We start from the raw sequence: 21730 nt of genomic DNA, 5'->3' as shown, positions 1-21730 counted from the left end.
GTGCGTTGTAAAAGTTGCGTTATAATGGTAACATACCCCGGCAGATACATTTGGTGGATTTCAGCTCCTCTGTGAACCAGCTGCCTCTTCTGGCAGGTCCTTTGGGTTTGGCTGGCTTGGAGGGGACAATTGTGTTGGCGCATTCTGTGATTCAATGGGAATTGTTTGTCGCAGTCAGTGCTGGGTTGGATGTGGCATCTGTGAGGTGGAAGTTGAGATCGTTGTTCTACTGGTCATCTGATATCTTTTTCCAGTCTCTGCGTGTGGAGCTGGCGGGGGCGTGGTGCCAGTGTTGGTGGGTCACTGTGATGGTGAAGTGGACCCTGTAGTGGTCGGTTCAGGTGAACTAAAAGACATGGGTGTACTTAACTCTTTCACTAAACATGAAAATGGAGTTGAGCGTGTATCCTGCGATATGGGTAGGGTTGGTGCCAAGTTGCGTGAGGCCAATGTTGCTCATGCTTTCCAGGAGGTTGGTGTCGCTGGGGTCGTCGAGGTGGAAGTTAAGATCCCGGAGGAAGATGTAGTGCTTAGATTCGAAGGCGAACGGGGCGATGAGGTCCAGTATGGCATTGCAGAAGCTGTGGCGTGATCCTAGTGGACGGTTGGTGAGGGTGCCTCTGATGGTGTTTTTCCATGTGTGGGAAGTTATACAAAGCTCATTTAGTCAGTGCTCCAAATATCAGGCATTTCAGTACAGGAGTACATAAACCTCCCCTTCACTGTTTGCCTGTACAGTGTCCAAATGTAATCAACAATATTTTAGGATGCACAAATGTTTTTTCGAAGTTAAATTTAATTATATCAATTTTTATAATCAGGTATTAGTACAATAATAATGTTGATACATCGCATTAGTAACAATTATTCTTATACCTTAATTGTTTAAGTTCTTTCATTACACCATGGACTTCTCTCAGAAAATTATTATTGATTCAATTTAGAAACTGTCAAAGAACACACCTGACATATATTTGCCAATGTGTTAAAAAAATTCTCCAAACATGAAAACATTGATGGGAGTTCTGTGATGTAAACCAGGAGATCCCAAAACTGCTGTAACTCTGAACTCCCCTAAACCCCACTTGGTTTTAACATTGTGGAAATGTTTATCTTTGCAATCACCAGCGGCACTCAAACACACACACACACACACACACACTGACAATTATTTTATCATTTTCTTCAAATCATGTAAACATTGATGGGGGGGAAGGAGGATCTACGGTGTCGACCAGAGGAGCACAAAAGCGCCATGCCATTAAACTCCCTTAAACACCAGTTTCTTTTAACATATTGGCTTTGTTTACCCTTGCAATCATTATACACGCACAACAGCAGGATTGCTGCCAGATTGCTATTAATTTCGCTCTTATTCAATTGAAGTGCTTAGCATAGGTGTCTTTGACCAATTGTTGAGAGACATATCGCCCTGTTGCCTCAGGATTTCTTAGTGAGAATTAGCAACCCTGAAGCAGGGCCATTATAAACAGTACATGTTTTTTCAACTTCAGAATAACTTTGTGTGCAAGCTGGGGCATCCACTAAACACATCACAACCTTTACGGATTGTCACAGTGATGTGACTGACTTCATTGAGAGTTCGTGAACTGCAACTGAAAAGTGGAAGCAAATGTAGAATCAATATATTATGGGATTTAGTGTGCCATAATTCACTTTTATTTACTTGTTTTTGTCCAAGTACTATATAGTAAACTAGGGTGCTGGTCTTCCTTATTGATCGTGGTTGTAGTTCAGCCAAGTTTCCTTGCTATAAAAATACTGCTATTTTCTTGCTTCTTATTCAATACAAATTGAACTTTGCTTTCGTTTATAAACTCCTTTTTATTAGTATATCGCTCTATTTAACCTTATTGGAGAACATCCTTTACAACGCGGATGTTACACCGCAGTTCCCTTACGACGCAACTTTTACAACGCAAGTTGTAACAACGAATTGCGCTGGGGGGCGCTCCAGGATAGTAAATAGTTTAATTTACTATCCAACTCCTTCCCTACTATCCATGGGGACTGGAGTTGGAATAGTAAATTAAACTATTCACTATCCAGCCCCCAACAACGCAAGTTGTGGTAACGACTTGCGTTGTAAAACATGCGTCGTAAAGTACTGCGATGTAAAACATCGCGTTGTAACGACGTACATCCAACATTATTACATACTGAAACCTTCATTCTACATACAATTTATTCAGTTCGTAAACAAAGCCAATTGTCTACAATCTCATAAGCTTAATTGCATCTAAAAATTGATTAAAACCAATAGTAACATCAACAACATTATCAGATGAGCGGTGTGGCTTCATCACAAGTAAATATGGTGTTTAATTGGATGAATGATACTGCGGCGCAATTCTAAAAACAAAAAACATTACGGGCCAGATGTAGGAAGCCAAATACCGGTCAGTAACGGCCGAAATTACCGAATTTCGGCCGTTACCGACCGGTATTAGGCTTTTCAGATGTAGGGGCCTAATTTAAGGATTCGGTAATTTAAGGAATCGCTAAATTACCGAATTCTTAAATACCGATTCGGTAAATTACCGAATCCTTAATGTAGGGAGCACTCAAATGAGTACTTTTCCCATTTTAGGATTCGTTATTTACCACCAACTACAATGAGACTCAAAATCAGTCCTTGAAATTGCCAACTGGGTTTATTAATTAGACTTGATCATTTTTAGTTTAACGTGTTAGGAAATGTCATGCTAATGGTACAAAATCTAACCATCATTCCTCCCACGTGACTTCAGCAATCTCCGTTCACAACGCCTAGAATTTCATACACTAAAACCAGCCTCCTTCTTAAATTGATTTGTCTTTACATCATTAAAGCCAAACCTAAAAAGAAGACTGGAAGCTGACAGGAAAAGGGTATTGCTGCAGAACTTCAGAAAATAGATACATTTCCGAAAATGCCCTCAAGTGAAACATTATGAGGAAGACTGGTGGGTTGTGGAAGCATATTTCAGGTTATTGTTCGTAAGATGAGCACTTGCTCTAAGAGACTCTCAAGCCTTATGCCTTAAGATCAGGGGCGTAGCTAGAGCTTGTGGCGCCCGGGGCTATCCCTCAGATTGCCACCCCGGGAGAGGGGGGTACGTGGGGGGGGGTACTGGTGAAGAAGAGAGACACGTAGTATCGCCGCTATTAGTTACCTTTGGTGACAGAGAATGCACAGTGACTTTGCTCAGCATTAGAAAGGGGCTGGTGCATGCAGGGCTTCGTGTAATTTAGGTGGGGCATGCAGTATTCAGGCTGGCTTCTCGCAGTATCAGAGAGGCCTGTGTTGCATTTAGAAGAATTCACAGTATTCAAATAGTCTTTGATGGGAACATAGCACTGGGGGGGTTTGACAATATTTAGGAGCAGTTACGTCTTTCTCCCACATAACATTCCTCAATTACTGCTCCTCCCTTTTCATTCACAGCCATCTTCCACCCTCAACATCCTCTACCTTTCTGTCTGTCTGCTTACTGGAATTTCCATCTGTTTCCTGAAGTGCGACTCTTGAAGTCTATTGCCCCGTTGGTTTCACTCAGTAACTCACTGTTCCTCTAGTACAGTGACGAGACAGAGACAGTGTGAAAAAGCAAATCCCGACACACTTCACTAGCACCGAGAGACCCACACACTGAACATCCACAGTACTATTTACTTTGGTGGCTGGCAACACGATGCAGCAGGTGTGCTTGCAGACACACACTTACATGTGCTGCTGCTAACTGCTGCGGGCGTGCTCTGGACAATAAAGTTTGCAGGGCCGTCATTGGTAGCGCTTTCACGCACAACCTGATTGACGGCCCTGAAACCCAAACATGAAGGTACACTCTAAGGCAGAGGTCTTCAAACTTTTTTACTCTGAGCCCCCCCTAAGCAAAATGTATGGAGGTCGGGCCCCCCTCCAAAACTTTATGGCTAGGATTGGGGGAGCGGGAGGGACATGGCTGCGTGCAGGGAGCGGGGCTTATGAGATGATTTCAGGAATACTTTTTCTATAGCTTATGAACCACACCACATACGAAACTTATAAAACAGCAAATGCATCAAATAAAAACAGATATCCCAAACAAACTGCTCCCCATAATTGGGGTGTTGTGAGCCCCTCACACTCTTTGACCCCAATGCAACTATACTTGCTGCACTAATGATAACTGCAGTCCTGAGTAGCAGGCTATCTCCTCTGCCTCTTTTACCTCTTCCCCACCATGATGGATCATCAATTCCTGGACTGAAGTCCTTCTGCATCTGCATCTACTCCTTTATGATAACCAGCAGTGGCCACTTACACACTTGGCAGCAGTACCAGCTTCACTAATGTCCCTTTAAAAAAAAACACTTATATCGTCCCCTTCTTTGGGGAAGCTCTCTAAAGAAGCGGTCTCTCGCCATTTGTAAACCTAAAAATGAGTTTGCATAGAGTGCTTACTATTCTGGGCCTTCCCTTTGACAATATCTATGAATCTCAATCCTTTCCTCTGTCTCCTAGACCATTTCTGTGAGGCCCCAAGGATCGAGAGGATTAGGGCTCTGCATCTGAATACAACCCTGCTGGCCTTCTACCAGCCACCCCATGGACTCAGCTTTCACACAAAAAACTTCCCTGAATGGTTAATACTGACTTTGACATGCCTGTGCCTGAAATCAAAGTGGGTGGTGGTAGTGCAGAAAGTTAAAAAAGAAACCGGCCTTCTTACCAGCCATTAATTGATTGAGTCACTTAAAGCCAGGGCCACTGGAATTATGAGTTTCTGCAGCAGCAGCGCTTTCCACATAATTATCAGTTTACTGCATTTGCTACATAATCTCCAGATTTCAATGACAATAACTTGATTCTAGCTCAAACGGAACAAAAGTTACTTAAAGCATGACAAAGTGTTCCTGGAGCAGTGGAAGGCCCTGCAAAGACTGGTAATCTTGTAGTTGCTTACTGCTGTATTTGGGTGTTAAACTGGTACTAATGAGGTGAAATATTTCCCCTGACAGCGTTACTGTGAGTTAAAATGACAAAATAATGAAGTAATGCTAACTACAAAATGTGGCGCATTGTGCCGCATAACTTACCTTTTCTTACTGGATAATTTAGTCAAACCTGCCGCATCATTTTGTTCTTTTCTGCTGAATAATTCCAGTGGATCTGCTTAAAGTTTTATGGTGGCAAAGATCTATTCTGTTTAAGATGTAATGTAACAGAGTTATCAGCTGGGATCTGGAGTAGTGGAGACGCTTACAAAAATGTCTGCATTAGATACAGGTTGATTACTTATTACTAAAAAGTATATTTTGTAAGAACTTGTTTTATCTCGATCACTGCATCATTTTGCAGCAGTCTAGCTTAGAGTATGTAAATACTGTTTTAAAATAATGACTTACATATTCACAGTGCTTTCTGCCACAGGCTGGGACTTCATAGCACTATAAACAGGGCCATTTGAATTATGCGGCAGGAGAAGGCAACATTATGCAGCATGGTTGACTAAATTCTGCAGCAAGCACAGGCAAATTATGCTGCATATTTTGTGATAGCATTACTGCACTATTTTGCTATTTTTACACTTGTTAACATTGTCCTGGCCTTTATTGCCCCTCATTAACACCCACATATAGCAATAAGCAACAGAAAGGTGACCAGTCAACCTTTAGAAAGGGCCTTCCACTGTGAGGTAACATGTGTTGCTGCATTTTTTAATCTGAAAATTATGCAGCAGATGATTGATTATGTGGAAAATGCGGGAAAACCATAACTATGCGCTGTGAGCGTAAAAGTGAAGGGTGAGAATGAGGAATGAGTTGTCTGAATACAGGGTGAATTTCCAGACACTTGAAGTTAATCAGCATGTTATTGGCGGGGCGCAGGGTTTCAGGTATAAGTTAAACTATTGCTATTATGGAATTAATCAAGGAATCAAGGGTGGATGGATGGATGGGTTTTTATATAGCGCAATATCACCGCCAGGTCTCAAAGCGCTTTGCATTGGGAACCCGTCCTGGTTTTTCCCTGTGAGATAGCCCCTACTGGGTATCCCCAAGGTGAAAGCCAGGCATCCCACCGCGGGGGGCCGTAGTGGAGATTAAGCAAGCTATTGCCCAGAGTTGCAGAGTGTGAACCTGTGATTCGAGTAGGCACCGAAGCGAGAATTACCGAGTCCGTGGACATTTTGGGCTCAAGACCCTGCCACGTCGGGAATTGAACCCTGGTCCCAGGTCTGATCTCAGCGTCCGGGTCTGCCTCCTCTAACCAGTGAGCCACACTTCTCCACAAGGGTGAAATAAATAAATAATGTGCTGATCCTGCATCAAACTTCCAGTCTTATGATTAGGGTTGCCAGCTCATGATTTTGATGTTGCAGACGGCACAAAAATAAACAGTCACCTAAAGCCCTATTTTCAGCACTTATGTGTGCGTACTTCGAAAAGCAAATATAAAGTACTTTTAAATATGTTCTAGGGCTGCCTGAATGATTCATGACTGAAAATAAAAGGAACAGACAGAAAGTCACATTACAAATGAATACATACTTTTTATTTAAGACCCTATTTAGTGTCAAAGCAAGGTCTTTGCAGGCTCTTTAAACATACAAGGCTGGCACTTTTTCTCTTGGCAATCCTTTTTTATATTCCTTTTCATGAAATGCATTTTCACACTACAGCAGTAATTTTTAAATGCAAATGTAAGGAATAGGCAGAGTCGGGGCACAGGGGGTACTGGAAAAAGAAAAAAACTAAGCTTTGGTAACCAGTTTCCAAATGTATGCAAATGGTCTTTAAAGACCTGTGAAAAACTCGGCTGTGCTGGAGTCTTAATAAGACTCCAGACACTGCCCAGCCGAGCCCCCAGCAGCACACCCATTGACCTCTGGCCCCACGGCACTCTGAGGCCTTAGGAGTAAATGAAGACAGCCTGGAAATGCAGCAAATAAACATTGCTGCACTTCCAGGCGTCTTCATTTACATGTGCTGGCAGAGGCCTTTGCGCCCCCCTGGGAACCCATCCACGCCCCCCCCCAGGGGGGCGCGCCCCACAGTTAGAAGAACTGCGCTCTAAGGTGGTGTGTGCAGTGCGGCATACTGGCCAATCAAGCCCTGTCATGCTGCGCAAGTGCGCCTCCTGTCCCTATTCGCTAAGGGATGGTATCCAATGGTGATAAAATGTCCTGCACTGCTGAAGCGCTGCCCCAGCTCAAAAAAAGTGCGCACAACGCGCAAACGCAGTAAATCCGTCACGGGCGCAATTGTCAGCACTGCTGCAGCAGTTACAAGAAGTGGGTCATGTGCGACCGTGCACTTGCACGTCTTCAAAGGGGCCGCGCACGCGGTACTGGTGGCCTCTTGCGGCGGCCTTTATAATTTATTTGGGGACACTGACACTACTGTGACTGACAGTAGTGTCATTGAGTGTCCTCAAATATATTACAAAGGCCGCCGCAACGGGCCACCAGTGCCTCGCGCCGCCTGCAAAATTGTGCCACCTGGGGCGGACCGCCTACACCCGCACCCCCCTAGATACGCCGCTGCTTAAGATTAGAATGCCTTTGCAGGTCAGGCATTTAGTTATTTGTTCAATGTAATTGGTGAGTGTCACAGCAATGGCACACTGTATGCACCTCCTCGACCACTCCAGAAATACTCCTTCTTATGGGAATGTCAGTAAGCGGGCCTGGAGGTCATGTTTTTACTCTCTTTGATATTGTCCGTATAAAGTAACTGAAGAAGAGAATATGGTCTCACCCTCTCAGATCTGCAGAGGCAAAGGCGACCTGAGCCCTCGTCATAATCCCATCATATGAAACTTGGTATGCCACGTCTTCCCTTATGGTTTATCATAAGTAAATGAATATATATTTATATCTCAAACAAACCACAACATAAAATAAATATTGATGAGCAAAGTTAACCCTGGTTAACTGGACTCTAACTAAACATAATAGTCATACCTAGTCCCTCATTGCGAGAAGGCTGGGAAATAAGCAGGGGGCACTGGTAAATCATAATGTTAGGTTTATGTATTACACAGTGGTGGTCACCGCTGTGTAGTTATAGTTAGGTCAGAGTTTTTTCCAGGAAGAGCATTTTTAAAAAAAAATAAATTCTGTGTCATTTGACAAATCTGCACAAATCTTTTTAATGAGAAATTTCATCCACGTCAGCTCCCTCATGGAACGTTTTGTGATGATCCATCAAACCGGGCCCAAAAGTGCAAATTCCCATGTTACTTCCCATAGTAAAATGTGCTCTCCAATACAGAAAACAATGAGTGCAAGTGCACCAAATTTGGCTAAATGTTAGAACGTTACTCAGAAAGGGGGTATATAGGGATTTGGTGTAAACCTACTTAGCCGTTTTTGAGAAAATAGGGGCGGAATTACAAGCCCCTTGCACCACTTTTCCCATGTTAAAAATAATGCAAACGTGGCACAAGGGCCTTGTAAATAAGCCCCATAGTGTTTAACCCTCAGAAAAAGTTAGGTATATCTGGACAGTTATACCCTTTTTAACACTCTTTCTGATGTTTGTTTCAAGTTAACGAGGTAGCCACTTTCTGTTGCGAGTGCAGAATCAGTCCAGGAATCTCTAACATTACGTTTTATTTTAGTTCTATTGTTTTGGCGTGCAGAAACCCTAACTGAGAATGCTTATGAGAGAGAATGCAGGAGGATAACCGAAAAGCTGAAAGGGAGAAACAAATGCAAACAAGTTTAGAATTCTAAGATTCGTATGCTAGCAGGACACATGTGTCTTGCGTGCCCTTCTGAAGTTCAAAAAATTAAAGTCTAAGGGTGGGTTGCTTCAGGGAGAATTATAGGGTGGGGAGTATCCCCAGACAGAAATAAGCCACCTTGTTTCCTTATTGCTGTGTTCTCTTGTGGCATGATGGACAAGTCAAGCAATGATGAGTAAGCTGAGTATAAATATGATGTGGGATGGGGCATGCCAATGGATTACGTAAACATGCACAATTGGGTACGGATACAGAGAGCCTCAATCTTCAGTAGCATTCATACAGGGACAAATTGAGTTAATCCAATGTGGATTATGCAGGAGCCAATCTGCAAACCTTTGGCAACCACCAGTACCCACTTGAAGTTTTTTTTTTCTTGCTTTAAAAAATATGAATTTTATTTAATGGCTTTCTTAGCAAGTGCCCTAATTGTTAAACAAGAGGCACTTGGTCTGAGTATGCATTCAGTATTTGTATAAAAATTATCTGCTTCTCCAATCTTTTCTTTTTTTATATTAATATTTTTATTGATTGTAAACTTGTCACATTCAGAATTGCTTTCGTACATAGTCGGTTACAGAGAAGACAATTGTATATCAACATTTAACATTCACAGTATTCTAGTCCTTCATTACATGCCTGCGGTCCACCCCTTTCGACATTTCCATTTCTACCGTTTGTGAGATACATAATTCTCTTACATATGCATTCCACCCGCCCCATTTTTTGTCCCACTTTTGAGGGCAGCCCCTGGATCTATAGACATCTTTTTCAGCGATCATACATTTGTCCATTTCTACCACCCAGTCAATTGTCAATGGTCGATCTGTTGCCCCCCCATTTCATAGCGATTGCCCTTTTCACCAATGTGTAGCCTAGGGTGACCAATTGTTGCTCTACCTCTGTTAGGTCAGTGGCCTCCCCAATAAGTAGAATCCCCAATAGTGGTTTTAAAGCGATTTGCTTCTCTAGGGCATCTTGTTTCTTCTCTGTGGTCCTCTCCCACAGGGGTCGTATCTGGAGGCACTCCCACAGAATATGATAAAACGTTGCTTCTTGGTTACATCCTCGCAGACATAATGCGTCCTGCCTTGTTCCAATTTTAGCGAGGGTTACCCAGGTGAAGTATGTTCGGTGTAAAAATTTTAATTGAATCAGTCAGAACCGATGATTTATGGCTGCCTCTCTCAGGGACATCAATGCTGCCTGTCAATCTTCATCATCGGTCTGTCCCACATCTGTCTCTTGAAGTTTTAAGTGCAGAAATGAAGTTGGGTTTCATCTGCGTACTTTTGGACACCAAGCTCAAACCTATGTTACATTCCAGGAGTCAAGGTCTGTTATTGTTTAGCTCTGTCTGTACAGTTTAGTGGCACTATCCTTAATCCTAAACACACAAAGAATTGCAAAGGTACATAGAGGTTTTATTTGGCCATAATTATGACTGGTGGTTTTCCCCTGGTGTGGTAACTCATTGTTGATTTCCGCCACCCATCATTCTGAGTGGCCCGGTGTCTCCAGGTCTGGTAATCCCGAGTCTACAAATTTCAGACCCAATATTTCCAGCCCCTGATGTGCTTAGTGCGAACCTGCTGCAGGGACAGAAGCTGAGGGCGAGCGCACAGCCTGCCCACTCCGGCACCACAATGGTGGAGCAGACTGTACTCTCCTCTAACAGGCCTCAGATTCCATTCCCTTCCTACCCTCGCACCAAAAGAGCCCCATGCCAATGGCAGTGCTGGACGAAAAGCGACACCATGTGGGTTCGTCCCCAGAACACAGGGAGGCAGTGCTCCCCACCACTTCAGACCTCAACAGCCCTCACCTCCTGACATCCACAGACTTTATCCGGCTCTCTAATTTTCCAACTACTCTGAGCATGTCAGTGCAACAGTCACATCAACATATTCAAGTTCTATTGCTTAGCTCTGCGTAGCTTAATGACAATGTTCTCAATTGTAGAAACTGCATACGTACTCAGAGTTTTCCTTTGGCCCTCATTACAAGTGGCGGTATTTCACCCAGAGTGGTAACTGTAAGTGAAATCCTGCCTCTCATCATTTTGAGTGGTCCAGTGTCTCCAGGTATGGGAACCCTGGGTTTGAAAAGTCGGGACCTGCTATTTGTGGGCCTAAAGACACAAGGCCCAGTTTCGCTGGTTGCATATGTGTACCCTATAAAACGGTTGCAAGGGCTCAGGGCAGAAGCACAGTTCAGCCCCTGCCCAATCCCTACAGCACAACGCGGAGAAGACTACGCTCCCCTAAGCAGACCCAAATTCCCCCCCCTTCCTCAGAGAAGGACAGTTCTTGATCAGTCACAATGCAGGTGGAATATGTTAGTGGATTGGTCCCCAGAATCATGGAAAAACACACAAAAAAGTACTGGCAGCCGAAAATCTGTGTAGGTATTCCCCATTCTGGGGACAAAGCTTTAAATATATGGGTCATGTATCCTCACACCGAATTCCTGTAAACATTTAGTGAGGATCCTTCTGCTTTACACTATTATATTTGTCTCTCACACTACCGAACAACTCTATTAAACAAAAGCAAAGAATGCTGATAAAGAAATGTTGTGCCTATTTATTTTTTATTACAGTAGATAAACACATTTTTTGATTTTTCTTTAAAAATGCTGCAGCATCATTGTCAAAGATGAGCCACAAAATTGTAGGCTTTGAAATTGATGACTGGTATAAATGTTAGGGTCAGATTTACTAACGTTTCAGGCACCGCGACGCAGCGAAGGAACTTGCTGCACTGCGTTGCATGAAACAGAGAGCAGAAATGTGTCATGCCTACTAAGATATGGTGCACTTCTGGTCACTCGTATCACTGGCGCACTGCATGCTGCCTAGCGCCAATGAAGGTACCCTTGCACCATGCAGCAAGGGTGTCTGCGTGATGGGCAAGGGTGACTTGTGCAATCCTTAGAGATGTATTCCATTATCCATGTGCTGCAGAATGCAGCAGACATGGAAAAAGGAAATAACGAGAAGTAAAGATGTTTTTCCTCAGTTTGTCATATTATCAAGTGACAGAATATAGTCATATCGAAAAATATCGAGAATGAATGTTAACTAACATAACACACTAACACAATATCATGAATGTACATATATATATATATATATATGGCTTGAACATCTTGCCCACTATTGGAGGTTTATAGATGACATTTTTATCGTCTGGAGGGGTACGCAAGAACAAGCTGCCCTCTTTGTCAACGATATTAATGCCAACAACAGAAATTTAAAGTTCACTGCCACTATAACATCTTCCTGTGCAGAATTTTTGTATGTCCAAGTCTATATAGATCAGGGACAGTTACACACCAAATTATTCAGGAAGAGCACTGCGGGTAGTTCCATTCTTCACGCCCGCAGTTCACACCCACCCCACACTATCCAAAGTATTCCGCTGGGCGAATTTATTCGCATCAAAAGAATCTGTAGTGATCCCGAGGTGACCAATCAGTGTCTAGCGGAGTCTATGCAAAGATTCCTTAGACGCGGATATAAACAAGATGCATTGAACCGTGCACTTTCTAAAGCTTTTGACCGCCCAAGGGAACAATTATTGACCCCGAGTTCTAGACCTACTCCAGAACCCGCTTCGGGCAGCTCAGTAAGATTCATTACCACCTACTGCTCTCAAGTACAGAAACTTAGGCATATCATTAAAACACAGTGGCCTATTGTACTAACAGATGTCATTTTGAGCCCATTGTTACCTCAAACACCAACTATTACATTCAGGAGGGCTCCATCTATGAAGGATGCTCTGGACAAAAGTCAACCGGAACTTTCCATCAAAAATCCCTGGTTAATTAAAACAGGTTTCTTTATGTGCACATCTTGCCGGGCCTGCAATTTTGCTGAAAACAACACTCACTATAAATCAGCTTTTAGTGAGTTACCCATGCAAATAACTGAGCATTTCACGTGTCGTAGTGACTTTGTTGTCTATAAACTCACCTGCACTTGTTCACTCTCCTACATCGGGAGTCCAAAGTTGCCTGCCAACCAGCGCATTTTGCAACATATAAGAGCAATAGTCAATTCAGACATGAACTATCCTGTGGCCCGCCATTTCAAGGCGGTCCATGATAAAAAACTGAAAGATCTAAAGTACACTCTGCTATGCTCTGTACCAAACCCCGGGAGAGGTGGGGATCGTGAAAGACTACTTAGACAAAGAGAGGCCTACTTTATCATGTTACTTGATACGAGGTCCCCTAATGGGTTAAATGCTTTTGATGAATTACATCACTTTTTGTAACTTGATATCTGAATGAATTGGTTTGATTTAGTGCGTCTGATTCAGTTTCAATTGTTCTGATTCTATTTGAAAATATTACTGACAAATGGGCTTTACATATTAATGATGAAATTATATGTAGGATTCAATGTTCATATTGAATAAGTTTTGATTTAGGTTCTCTATTTGGGCTTTTCAGCCGTCATTTGTTTTTTAATCAGAATACATCAATCTTTTAAGTTTTTGTTAATATTATTTTGTTTTGCACTTTAGTTAGCACTTATATTTATCACAACCTAGTACTGTTATAATGAATTTGACTATACAAAATTTGGGGATATGAAATGTGCAATCTATTGGCAATCTTTTTCTTCTCTTTGAGATGCATTTACACTAGAACAATCTTTTTATATGTATTTGATATATGTTTTGCAACTTAACAACACTACTGTTATGATGTTGGAGCACTATGCTCTCTTCATTTGTTAAGTTACATTGAGTATGGAGAAATATTATTTGCTCGACTAAAAATTGATTATTTGTCAATACTTTGAAACTGAGATAGACTTATATTTTAAGTTTATGGTTTGTTTAGAGCACTATGCTGTAACTTGTTTCCTCCCCACTGCGGTATCTAACTGCAGTAACATTTCTATTCAATATATCAGGCCTACATTGTTGTGTACCCTTGCGACCTGTTTCGTTAGGCGCAGGGGCTTTTATTTTGCATATAATGTGTCCACCTACTCCTATCGCGTCATGTGACTAAGCTCCGTCCGCGGAGCGAAACGCGTCAGGGAGAGCACTTGCTCTGGTAATATTGCAATACATTTCTGCACTGCTACACTTTATGGTGTTTTGGCGTCTCTTACTTGATCCATAAGTGAGAGGAAAGTGACGAGGAGAAGGAGGTCCGTGCCCGTTCATGACCGCAGCCATCGGCGGTCGGGATTCCTTTGATATATATATATATATATACATATATATATATATATATATATACACATATATATATATATATATATGTATATATATATATAAAGAACAACTTTAAATAGGTTTTTGTTTTTTAATCCTTTTGTTTTCAAACATCAGCATTTAAATTTCTCAAAATGCATGTTTTTTTGTTAAATGTGCATTTCCATATTGGGTAAACACTCTTAAAGAAAATATGGCCTTTATAAAAAAAATAATAACATTTTTTTACTCCTTGCATAGTCCTCAAATGTCAGGTTGTGAGTTCTCTAATGCAAAGGCAACACATTAACAGATTCTGCTCCACCTGCCTAGATATTACCATCACATTAGTCAGTCAGTCAGTCAGTTCAACTTTATTTCGGCTGATAGCCATAAAAGCAGGAAGTACACACAAATAAACTATAGCAAGCATAGGCTAATTGAAAAGGGAAAGGTACAGTTTATGACAATTTGTCAAGTAACACATTGCAATTGATATATACTGGGGCAGAGTAACAGTTAATTCTATACAGTTAGTTATGCCTATTCTTAAAATTCAATTTAAAACCATAAAAAGGTTATTTCATTATAAAAGCCAGACTAAAAACATCGCTTTAAAAACTTTAAAACCACAGGATTTGTCCAATAGTAAACTCAGTGCATTCTACGTTGTTTAACATTGTAGGGAGAAACTACAGATTTCGTTATTACATTTTAGTTTGTAACCAAGGCGTTTTCTAATAAGAAACACATTGAATAAAAATCTGCTTATGCAAAAAAACACCGGTTGTGAGGTATTAGACCTTATAATATGCTCAGCCTCTTTAAACGTCCTGACGCCCAGATTTTTACACAGAGGTTTTATCCAGCGCTGTCTAGGTAGTGCATAAACAGAGCAGAAAAACAATAGGTGGGCATCATCCTCCTTAGCCTTTAGTGGGCAAAGGGTGCAGATACCGTCCTCATTGCTATCTCTCCATTTGCATGTGTGGGCGTTGGTCTGTAGTACCCCATATCTATATTGCAAGTATAGAGTTTTTGCTAGAGGTGGATTTATCTCGTCCATAAACGATTCGAATGCAACAGTGTCTTTTATAGACAGAAATTTCTGGGACAATGAACCAATAGATGGACAGTGAGATGGCTCTTCGTTAACGTAGGACCAATAGATATTTTTTAAAGTCTTTTTGCACACAGAAGTCATATTATGGGGTTCATTCCAGATTTGGGACAGCCCTAGCCTGGTGCACCATAATTCGATGTGTTTTAGCCATGCAATTTTCTTATACTCGTCGATCTGGGTAATTTCTATGAATCCATTTTTATAGCTACACAACTCGGGGGTTGTCCATAGCCTTACCCAGTACATCAATGGCCTGAGGGCTGCTTGGTGATCTGTACGTTTCAGATCCAAATCTAAAAATACTGGAACTAGGGGGGGTTCTAGTTGGTATTTTTAGTAGCCTGCGCACAAAGTGGTTTTCTTCCCGTTCAAAAGTGTGTTTACAGCAATGCCCCCAAACCTCAGCTCCATAGAGTGCAGCCGATTGGGCCTTTGCTTTAAGGACTTCCAGTGCCGGTGTGATGGCTTTGGAGTCGCTTCCTCTGTGCACTTTTAGGATGGGCATATAATTTTGCTTGAAAGCCAACCTACTCTTTGTCAGGTGTCCCTTCCATGAGCTGTTACTATCCAGTGTAATACCTAGATAATTAAAGCTCTCCACATATTCCAGTTTTTTGTTATTTAAGACCAAATTCTTCTTGAAAGACTTTTGTGGGTTTATAGACATATATTTTGTTTTAGAAGAATTTATTTCCAGCCCCTTCTTTTCACAATAGCCATTAAAGGAGTTCACCAGGTTTTGAAGACCCTTCGGCGTCTGAGAGATAAGGATTGTATCATCGGCAAAAAGCAATGCCGTGATTGCCTCATCTCCTAACCTAGGCGAGTCATGGTCACAATCCCTTAGATACGCTGGTATATCATTTACGTATAGTGAAAACAGCGTGGGTGCCAATACGCACCCTTGGCGCACCCCACGGTTTATAGGTATGGGCTTAAATAGTTTGCCGTCCTTTCCCCATCTCACTTTTGCATAGTTCTCTGTGTGTAATCGGATTAATTCGTTGAGTAGCTCGTCTGGGACCCCCATATTTTGTAGTGTTACCCAGAGTAAATTCCGTGGGACGAGATCAAAGGCGGCCCGCAGATCAATGAATGCCACATACAAGCTACCCTTCCTTATGTTAATATACTTCCAGCAGATACACCTAAACCTGAACACTTGATCTACTGTACTAACTTTAGGTCTAAACCCTGCCCGGTATTTAGATAGTATTTGGGTCTCTTCTATCCAATCTATAAGTCGTTTTAAGATATGTCTGGCGAAAACCTTCTATAAAAGGTCAATTAAACTAATTGGGCGATAATTGCCCGGATCATAACGATTTCCTTTTTTGAATATTGTTACAATTTCTGCCCCTTTCCAACTTTCAGGGATTGGCGTTCCAGCCACTAGAGTTGCAAAGTAAATTAATGTATGGTCCCCATACTTCCACATCGTGTTTTAACAAATCTCCAGGAATCCTGTCCGGTCCTGGCGCTTTGCCCTCCTTAATAGCCCCTATTGCCTGCATAGTCTCCTCTATACTAAATTTTTGTGGCACTATGCTCAATTCTAAATTGTGCTCTAGAATTTGGGTATGCGACCCCTCTATATCTCCTAAGTGTAGCTTACCAAAATGGTCACTCCAAGTTTTTTCATCTAGGTAGACGTCCTTAGGGGATCAGCCCTTTTTATTCCCTTTGGACAATAAACTCCAAAAAGTGCCCTGGTCTCTTGATTTAGCTGCTACCAATAAGTCTTCCCAAAGTGCATCATCCCAATTTTTTTTCGTTTGGGACAGAATTTTATTGTAGGCATATCTACATTCTCTTATAAGATGGGAGTTTTTGGTTTTAGCAGCCTGAATGAGGTTAGATTTTGCTATACGACATTCCTTATTGTACCAGGGGTTGACCTGCTCTAAATGGTTTGGGGTCTTTTCTCCTTGACAAGCTTTGCTCAGGAGGGGACCTAGGGCGTCTACCAGTCTGTAATGGCGGTCTAAGACATCCTGACTACCCAATGCCGCGTCCTTGCAGGATGTAACAATATCAGAAAAAGTGTTATAGATATTTGTCATTACATCCTCCTTCGCCAGGATATTGGGCCATCTTAGTGCACGCCTATTATTAGATATCTGAGCTTCCCCTGAGGATCTATTCTGTACAACCTCCTCATCTCGATTGGATCTAAAGGGTTGCAGATTTACCCATAGTTGGAGTGGGAGGTGATCGCTCTCTATTCTGGTGCCTATTTTTAGATCAATAAGTAAGTGCCATAAACTCAGGGAAACCAATATGAAGTCTATGTGTGTCTTGCAATTTATTTTGCTAAAAGTTGGGGCTGCCGGTCTGTCTGACTGCAAACGGCCATTACAAGCTCTTAGTTCATGACCTACAGTTAACCTAAAAATTTGGGTTACCGCTACAGTGCATTTTACTGGCCCGTCAACATCCAAGTTTGGAATATCATTTGCAATGTCCTGTTCTTCGAGTAACTTGTCCAAGCCCAGTACCGGTTCGTATTTGCAATTAAAATCCCCTCCTACTATTACTTGGGCATTGGGTCCTAAGGTATCTAAAAAAATATCTAGTTGTTCTATTACCTTAGATTCTTTATTTTTTGCCTGGGGTCTGTTGTATATATTTATTAAGTGTATGGTGTTGTTCCCCCTTGTCACCATCTTCACTCCTAGCAAGTCTGGGGAAGGTATGTTTAATAGGGTGACTTTTATTTCTAAATTAACTTTGACCCAAATCACCAAACCCCCTGACGGTCTTCCTCTTGTCGATGGGGTTGCATCACAGCTAAAGGTTTTAAACCCAAGTCGGTGTGGAGCTATTAGAGACCAGGTCTCCTGGAAGAGGATGATATCGTAATCCTCAATATAAGTACACCAGTCGAGGTCCCGAGAGTTCTTAGCTAGCCCTGCTATATACCATCACATTAGAGAGATGTCCACCATAATGCCTGAGTTACCTACATTATGCTAAGGATGTTCACCATTATTTCAGGACAACAGTTGTGCCATGGCTGCCCAGCATAATGCTGATCTACCATATCATGCCAGTCATGGACATTATTATATTAAGGATGGCCATAATTCTGTGATATTTGCCCCACAGTTAGGCCAGACATACTGACAATACAGCAAGGATAGCTGCCATTATGCCATGATTAGTCCAGGATGCCCAACATATGTCAAGATTTACAATTACTATGCCCGTGCCAACATTATGTCAGGAATAGTCATAATTGTGCCAGAGATTAACCCTTTGGTTAGGGGCACCATATTCATTTGGGGTTCCCTGACATCAGATTAGCACAATGAGAGAATGTCTTTCAAGGAGGGCCACAGCAGCAGCCACATAAACAACACATAATTATTAGCACACATATGCATACATTCATACAGAAACATATTTAAACAAGCACACACATGCACATGCACACTCTACTCCTATGGTCTGAAACTAAAATAGCCATTACCTGTCTCCACTCTCAACCCAGCTTCTGCTTTCCATGGCTACAGGGCTGCTAATGCAACAAGGGGGGGTAGCTGAACTGTTCCTATAGAGAGAGAAAAATAGGTTGGCTGGCGTGACCAAAGGTGTGTGTGTGACGCCTTGGGGCATCCATTTTGTTGGATGTAGTTGCCTCACACACCCAGAAGGGTGTCATGCTTCATCATCGGCGGTTGCTCCTCGTCGGGGAGGCGGTGCAATCCCCGACGGGCTCACCTCAAAGAGGGGCGCTTTGGCGGAGATCTTTTGTATCCAACTGCCTTATGGTGGAGTGGGGGTGTGTGGGCAGGGTAGCAAGTTAGCCTGGTGAGGTGATTAAAATGTAGCAGGGGGTGCCGGAAACCACTTTATTCTGGGGGTCCCCCTACTGCAATTAAAAGCGTGAAGCTAGCTCGCTAGGAATCAACAGGTTAGGTCGAGTGACCCTAGAGGAGACTAGAACAGGAATTGGTCGACATGTTTCTCGCACTGGGGCTATTACCCGCGATTCATCAGGACCTTGAAAAAGTGAAAATAAATAAAATCAACAACATGCTAGTGTCGAGCTCGGCGGAGATGGGTAGGTGCACCCACACGGACACGGGCAGATTGAGCTACACTTAACTGGTTCGACCCCGTTGTACTGACCCGCCGATCCCTCATGTGGCAAGTAGTCCCCGACCATTAGGCATAGGATTATCCACAGAGGTAAATTATATCAACACCACACACATGACACTAGCATGTTGTTGATTTTATTTATTTTCACTTTTTCAAGGTCCTGATGAATCGCGGGTAATAGCCCCAGTGCGAGAAACATGTCGACCAATTCCTGTTCTAGTCTCCTCTAGGGTCACTCGACCTAACCTGTTGATCCCTAGCGAGCTAGCTTCACGCTTTTAATTGCAGTAGGGGGACCCCCAGAATAAAGTGGTTTCCGGCACCCCCTGCTACATTTTAATCACCTCACCAGGCTAACTTGCTACCCTGCCCACACACCCCCACTCCACCATAAGGCAGTTGGATACAAAAGATCTCCGCCAAAGCGCCCCTCTTTGAGGTGAGCCCGTCGGGGATTGCACCGCCTCCCCGACGAGGAGCAACCGCCGATGATGAAGCATGACACCCTTCTGGGTGTGTGAGGCAACTACATCCAACAAAATGGATGCCCCAAGGTGTCACACACACACCTTTGGTCACGCCAGCCAACCTATTTTTCTCTCTCTATAGGAACAGTTCAGCTACCCCCCCTTGTTGCATTACTTGTACCTTACACGGTCACATGCTGATACTGGACCTTCCACCCCCTTGAGTGGTAATTGGTGCCCGTTGATCGAAAGATCACTCTCCCCTCTCTTTGATTACTACAGGGCTGCTAACTCATAGTTATCACATACTACTATTCTGTCTTCAACAGTCCCACACACTATAACTCTGGTTATTGCTGGCAGTTCTTTGTTTTTCACAGAAACAATATAATAGATAGGGTGGGCTTGCAAAGTGACCAATCTCTATGTGACTTTAGTAAACTGAGAGGGAGACAGTTGGTCCTGTTGCAAGTACCACAGGGTATCACAGTGTAGTTATGTGTAAGTGTGTGGCCCTGATTTGTCTGGCAGCCACTCCAGGATTAAGGTGATATCCAGTGCTGCCTTCTTCAAAAAAGGCTAGATCTTCTAGATCACATAATGTGATGGCCTTCGATCCAAAGAGCTACTTCCAGGGTACTTGAGAGCTACTAGTAGGTGCTAAGATACCTGTTTGGGACCAATAGTCTGAGCCATGCATGAACCCATATATCAACATACATGAATCCACTAATGCATTTAACTCACTTCTGTCCACCCACCTGCTCACACTCACCCACCCACATCCATGCATGCATTTACCGATACACTCTCATGCATGCAATAATCCACCCACCCACACATTCCTCCATTATTATCCCCTACAGCCATACATTAATGTATTCATCCATCAACACATTTGTATGCATGCCTGTATGTCTGTGTTGTCTTTGCATGTGTGTGCATGGGTGCCTATATCTTGTGTGTCATCATATGCGTGCACTATGCAAAACCCAACCTGTTGGCTGAGTGAGTGCTTGTTTGCAATGTACCCACAATTAAAAGAATACAATTCATTAAATCATTAACTACTGAAACTTTTATACCATTGTTTATGAAGATGTTGGCTTTCACGCCACCGCCACCATAATTCCTAACCACACTTTTTTTCTGACTTCTGCTCAGGTGTTGCTGCCAGCCTATGATGATTCCATGACTGGGGCCTCGAAGGACCCGCCGCCACCCTACATCTCTGCTTAAAGGATTGATAACACAAAGGAATATATCTGAAGTTCACTCACTGGAGCAATAATGTGAATCACTCCCATAGAATGCCCTCTTAAAGAAAATCGTTTTCTCTCCTAAAAAGATGTATTTCAAATTTTCCATTTTCCAGGTCATATGTTTCCTTATTGATAGCAAAAAAGTGCCCCTCTCCATGACCACCCAGGAACGCAGCGCGTGGCCCGGCACAGGTGCTGGACGCACTGATTGTGCGATGCCCTGTATAGCAATAAATGACGCCTTCTGCGCAGTGAAACTGGTGGATTAAAGGGAGAAGAATACATTTGTTTTCAGGGGTGCGCTTTGCTAGATCCCATTAAGCTAGCCGCTTTTGTTAGAAAAATGAATGTTTTTAATTTAAATATTTATTTTAACTACATTGATTGATTCTTTTAGAGGATTATGCAATATCATATACTTGGTAGATTCATTGTTTTTGTTTGTACAGCTTGGAGCAGTTTCACGTCACAAGTTTGAATGCACGTTTTTTCTAAATTATAAATATAAATTGACAACACAGTTGTTTTTAGGTGTATCATGTGACATCAAAACCATTCCACCAAAATAAAATGGCGTTTGAATATAAAACTGTCATTGTAACTTTCTGCATGTATCACACGCATTCATGTTTTGTCTTTTATAGAAGTGACCTAGAAAGTTTCAAATTCGCTTCCACAGTGTTCTACAAGCACACTGCTGTATTTTTAGTTTAGAAATGCTTTACTAAAGAGAATCAAAAAAGCATTACATATGATAATAAGATACAATAAAAGTAATCCTTGCATACATAAATATATAATGAAATATGAAAACA

The 21730-nt window shown here is 42.3% G+C and overlaps 1 protein-coding gene across 1 annotated transcript in view; it reads left to right on the top strand.

Annotated features, from left to right (window-relative positions):
- The window catches only part of LAPTM4B (lysosomal protein transmembrane 4 beta), a 452106-nt gene extending 430602 nt beyond the window's left edge, over window positions 1–21504 (top strand). The window contains exon 7 of the mRNA XM_078686987.1: window positions 20818–21504. Coding sequence (XP_078543113.1) covers window positions 20818–20892 — 75 coding nt within the window. The 3' untranslated portion in view covers window positions 20893–21504. The remainder of the gene's footprint in view (window positions 1–20817) is intronic.
- The last annotated feature ends 226 nt before the right edge of the window (window positions 21505–21730 follow it).

This window comes from Lissotriton helveticus, chromosome 4_1 (assembly GCF_964261635.1).
Source record: "Lissotriton helveticus chromosome 4_1, aLisHel1.1, whole genome shotgun sequence".
Lineage (NCBI taxonomy): Eukaryota > Metazoa > Chordata > Amphibia > Caudata > Salamandridae > Lissotriton > Lissotriton helveticus.
Note: the sequence above shows the minus strand (reverse complement) of the source record. Positions and strands in the feature narration are given on the sequence as shown.